At 36.5% G+C, this 5329-nt stretch overlaps 1 protein-coding gene across 1 annotated transcript in view; it reads right to left on the bottom strand.

The window, feature by feature from the left end:
- Positions 1-5329, bottom strand: part of zf(ring/c6hc)-1 (Zn-finger (RING/cysteine-rich C6HC)-1) — a gene marked incomplete in the record, with an annotated part of 17960 nt that overhangs the window by 8437 nt on the left and 4194 nt on the right. The window contains 2 exon segments of the mRNA XM_009863746.1: positions 997-1090; positions 3820-3984. Of these exon segments, the coding sequence (XP_009862048.1) occupies positions 997-1090; positions 3820-3984 (259 nt within the window).

Below are 5329 nucleotides of genomic sequence, written 5' to 3'. Positions count from 1 at the left end.
AATCGCCGATTAGTTTTATAGTTTTATTAAAGTAGCAATCCTAGCAGAGTATTCCTTGCTTAAACTAGCGTCTGTTATTAATTTCAATGTTGACCGGACAAAGTTTGTCGCGCGTAGTATAAATGACACTATGCCGTATTTATTAGAAAAGCTCAGTAGCAAAACTTTAATTTTGCGGCTAAATGTTTAGTCCTGTGACACTTACGCGTGTGTTACACGTGAAAATCGTCGCGGAAAACAGACTTTGATCGGGAAAAGACGAAACATGATTGACACATTTTTAATTAAATTTCTACGCTACGAAGGACCGCGGGAGAAACCATAAGGCTTATATCCAAAAGCCTCGTACATGGTGAAAGCGGCGCACGAACGCGGGACTATAGATAGAGATGCAAAATTTGACGTCAGAACACACGCGCTGGAAAAACTGCCGGAAAAATATAAATGCAAACCGGTATCGGCCGGATTTTTATTTTTTACATGCCTGAGAATGTGCATATACAATGTTGGGGTAATGGACCAACTCTGGTCTAAATCCCAGGTCCCATGACGTGCCTCACTGTAAGACCTCATCCATATAGAATAGAATGTGCATATACAATGTTAGTGTAATGGGCAAACTCTGGCCTAAATCCCAGGTCCCATGGCGTGCCTCACTGTAGGACCTCAACCATATAGAATAGAATGTGCATATACAATGTTGGGGTAATGGACCAACTCTGGTCTAAATCCCAGGTCTCATGGCATGCCTCACTGTAGGACCTCACCCATATAGAATAGAATGTTCATATACAATGTTGGGGTAATGGGCAAACTCTGGTCTAAATCCCAGATTTCATGGCGTGCCTCACTGTAGGACCTCACCCATATAGAATAGAATGTGCATATACAATGTTGGGATAATGGGCAAACTCTGGCCTAAATCCCGGGTCCCATGGCATGCCTCACTGTAGGACCTCACCCATATAGAATAGCAACATCATATAACACACATACCTGTCTACAATGGTAGCAGAAGTAAGTATGACAACCCGGCCTTCCACATTGTAGTTTGGGGCAACTTGCACAACCATGGGCGATCACAGCATACCTAGAATGAAGATGGGGTCGGTTATAACTTCTACAGTAAAAATTAAATATTGTTTTTTTTTTTTAGTTCAAAAAAAATTGTAATTTTATGTTTAGTTTAAAAAAAAGTGAATTTAAACGTAATTTTTTTGTTGAATTTAAAACAAAAAATATGATTTTTTTGTCCAGTATTAAAAAAAAAGAAAAAGAAAAGTTTTACAGACTATTTGTTATATAACTTTAGATTATAGTTGCCGTATTAAGAATCCACTTTCAGTTACTTCACATGGCTTATAGTTTTTGTTTGTTCCTTAAACAAAATCTAGAAGCCAACGTTTTTTAAAACTGTGTAAAACGTGCTGAAGTGCAGATAAACTTTCAATGATTAACAATAAAAGTGTTGACATTGGTTGTGAGTGTAACTGTATATTAACAATGTCACCCCAGATTTTACCCTGCTGTTAGGTGTCTATATAAACAAGCAGAGCCAAAGTATATTGCATTCACCACATTAATCAATGAGGTCCCCTATGTTTGACAACTATGAGTGTAACTGTATTTAAACAATGTCACCCCAGATTTTACCCTGCTGTTAGGTGTCTATACAAACAAGCAGAGCTAAAGTATATTGCATTCACCACATTATTCAATGAGATTCCCTATGTTTGACAACTATGAGTGTAACTGTATATTAACAATGTCACCCCAGATTTTACCCTGCTGTTAGGTGTCTATACAAACAAGCATAGCCAAAGTATATTGCATTCACCACATTAATCAATGAGATTCCCTATGTTGGCAACTACATTTTAGTAATGTCACCTCAGATTGTGTGCAAAAAAGAACTTGACGCCTTTGGTTGTTTTAACTGGATGTTAATTGAAGTTTAATGCTTGTTTGATTGACAGCTGGTGAAATTGTGTTTGATTGACAGCTAGATGCGTCTTAATTGTTGACTAATGGTAAAGACAGACACACCATATATGGTATTGCATGACCATCCACCAAGACTTAACATTCATATCTAATATAGTGATTTATTTCTTACTATAGGCAAGCATAGGCTGCAAACTCTGGCCTAATAGCCATCATAGTATATTCACAAGCGCCAAACCTGGATGGCAGGGTGGGCAGGCAACAAAAACAAAACAATCAAAATAGTTCCGAAGAAACCTAAACTTTATAATCCAATAAACAAACTTCAAAGATCAACCACAACCAGACCTTTCTTACAACAATATTTTCGATCCAAAACTACAACAACCTCCCTCTCACTAAGTATGGCTGAAGCTATAAATAGATTTCTTGTAAACACTTGTGTTGTTTCAAATAAACCACACTCCCAACTCCATTGTTAAACTTGCTATAAAACCTATGGAATTTCAATATAAGGTTAGGACTTCTTGGTTATAATTTACTAACACAAAAGTTACAGTTGGTACCCGTTATTATAGCCAATTTTACTATTTTTTGAACGTGCATTGAAAAATATAAAACATCAATTCCATGACGCTCGGAAAGTTAGGATTTGCAGGACAGGCGGTACTTTATAACACTAAGGTGATAGTCGATTTTGCTATTTTTTAACGAACATTAAAAAATACAAAACAATAATAAAATAGACATAAAAAGGTGAAACATAGCGTGTAGGTGTCACACGCCACTTATACTTATAACTGTGTTAATATTCGAGATTGCCTTGATAAGAACTATTTATTGTGTTTAAAATTAAAGCATTTCAAAATTTAAGACAATTTTTACCAAACAGTAACTCCCAGACCAATAAACTAGACTTTGGAGGTTTGTATGTTGTAAACCTGCTGTATTTAAATAGGCATATGTATGTAACATATGTATGTATCTACTAATACTGCCAAAAATATTCATTTAATCTTTCAATAAAAAAGACAGTTGTTAGTAAAAACTGAACTAAAAAAGGAAATTTTTCACTTTAAGTAAAAATACACCATACAACAAAGTTAAACTATAAACCTACGAATACATCATAACTATATGTAGTAAATACTTACTCATAAAACCTCAGCTTAACTTAATATCACTTTCTTGAAATAAATCCATTTCCCAGTATAAGCTACCACACTTACTTTAAAGATTATTTAATCAATAACTGGATGTCTAAAGGCAAAGATGAGATTCCAATGTATTTACACCAACGAGGTTCCTTATGTGGTCTTAATGCCAACAAAGGAGGGTCTACAACTTTCAGACCACATTTTTCCAACATAAACAAGCACACTAGAAAACCAAGTACATGGTTGCCAAACTGGGGTCCGTACAACAATTTCAGATGGTCCACAATGTACAGCAATGATTGTGATTCAATAATAAAGCGACGTGCAATGGTGTCTGCCGTCTGGTGTGGTTTTTACATTTTTATATAGCATTCTTTCATTTTTACAGCGACATAAAATATCAAAATAATTGCAAAGGGTCTACCAAGCAAATTTTTTAGAAAGGTTTTAAAATCGCTAATGAAGTACATTATTCATTGCCAACAAAAACAAGGTTTGAATATGTTCTGATCCTATGCAAGTATAAACAAGACAGTGTACGGGACTGACATCAGATTCATTACAGCATTGTGGAAGTGTGTGTGTGTTATTGGGCCAACCTTGGTCTAATACCTTGCTGTAGGACCTCACTCATATAGAATATAAAACAGATTATGCGTTCGTGTGTATTATGTCTGGATACGGCCTGATCCTGTCCAAGTATAAACAAGACACTCACCCACAGTCAGGAGCAGGACACCATCGACAATCAGGATCGACCGACAAAGTTTTTCTCAAAGTAAATTCCTCCCATTTACGAACCAACTCCGGTTCATGACTGAGGATGGTCTGCATATCGGAAGGATGAAGTCGCTCCTGACACTCGGGGCACATCAGGTTCACTCTGGGTGGTGGGAGATAAAGTTAGGGATGTATGATGTAGCTTATCCTCGCATGGCGGGGCAACGATAGTCCTTAAAACATGGTGTTCTGTTTCATACAACTTGTCCCCGCTTACGAGTTACCACGTATGTAACTTATTTATCCTCGCATGGCGGAGCAACGACAGTCGTTAAAACACGGGTGTTCTGTTTCATACTTCCCGTGTCCCCTTACGAGTTACCACGTATGTAACTTTGTGGATAATTGTTTACCTTTTAGTATTCAGGGCACATTAAGTGTTGGAACATAATAGATATATACTTCATGGGTTATAAATAAGTAAGAGTATTGTAAACTCAATATATTGGAGTAATAGGCCAACTTAAACTCAATGTTTTTGAACTGTTTTGTATTCCCCCGCATACAGAAATCTTATATTGTGAAGTAGTTGTAATAACTAGTAATACGCACAAAGTATTGGATGGTTTTTGGTTTAATCATTAAAAACACTGTAGAACTCAATTTCATTGCCATACATATTTATTATAATATATATATTGTTAGGCCGACTTCAGCCTAAATTACAGGTCCAATTGTGAGCCACACTTTAGGACCTCACCCATATAATAGCAGTCATTAAAAATCAAATACAGCCAACCCAAAACACGATTGTCAGTAGTCAGGTTCAAACCAGTCTAATATTCACCACATAATTGCATCAACCATACAATACTACAAGCCTTAGGGCATGCATTGCAAAGATAACATGGCAACAACATTTTCGGAAAAAAGTGACAAAAACCTCCAAGTGTTTAACATTGGTTAACATGGCTATGCAATATTTATCCATAATACTCTGGGTGAATACCCTGGGTGAATACCCTGGGTACATAATAGTTTAAAATTAGATAATATTGGATTAAATATCCTGAGTATAACGGGTTTGGAAAATAACGCATCAAATAAAAAGACCACGCTGCCTGAAGAGCAATGTGGGTTTCCAAAAGTGCCGTTGTGTCTATATTTAACCAAAAACAGCAGAAGGTGGTATATCCATGTTACCCCAGATTTTTCGGACAACGTAACAAAAATGTTGTATTTACCTTGATTCTGTTATTTCTATGGTCAGATATTGCACCCAGCACTCAGAACACGAACGATGGGGACACGTTGATAACAATGGAAAGTTTTTCACTGGCTGCGAAACATGGTACACCTTACATGATTGATAACACATGTTGTAAGCTTAAAGTGTGGGACAAATCTGGCCAAACTTTTAGGCCCTATAGCTAACCCATATACAAATAAAGATGCCGATATAATAGAATTAAGTTGTAACCACAGCGGGGTAATGTACATCCCAGGTC

This window comes from Ciona intestinalis, unplaced genomic scaffold, assembly GCF_000224145.3.
Source record: "Ciona intestinalis unplaced genomic scaffold, KH HT000032.1, whole genome shotgun sequence".
NCBI classification, from domain to species: domain Eukaryota; kingdom Metazoa; phylum Chordata; class Ascidiacea; order Phlebobranchia; family Cionidae; genus Ciona; species Ciona intestinalis.
Note: the sequence above shows the minus strand (reverse complement) of the source record. Positions and strands in the feature narration are given on the sequence as shown.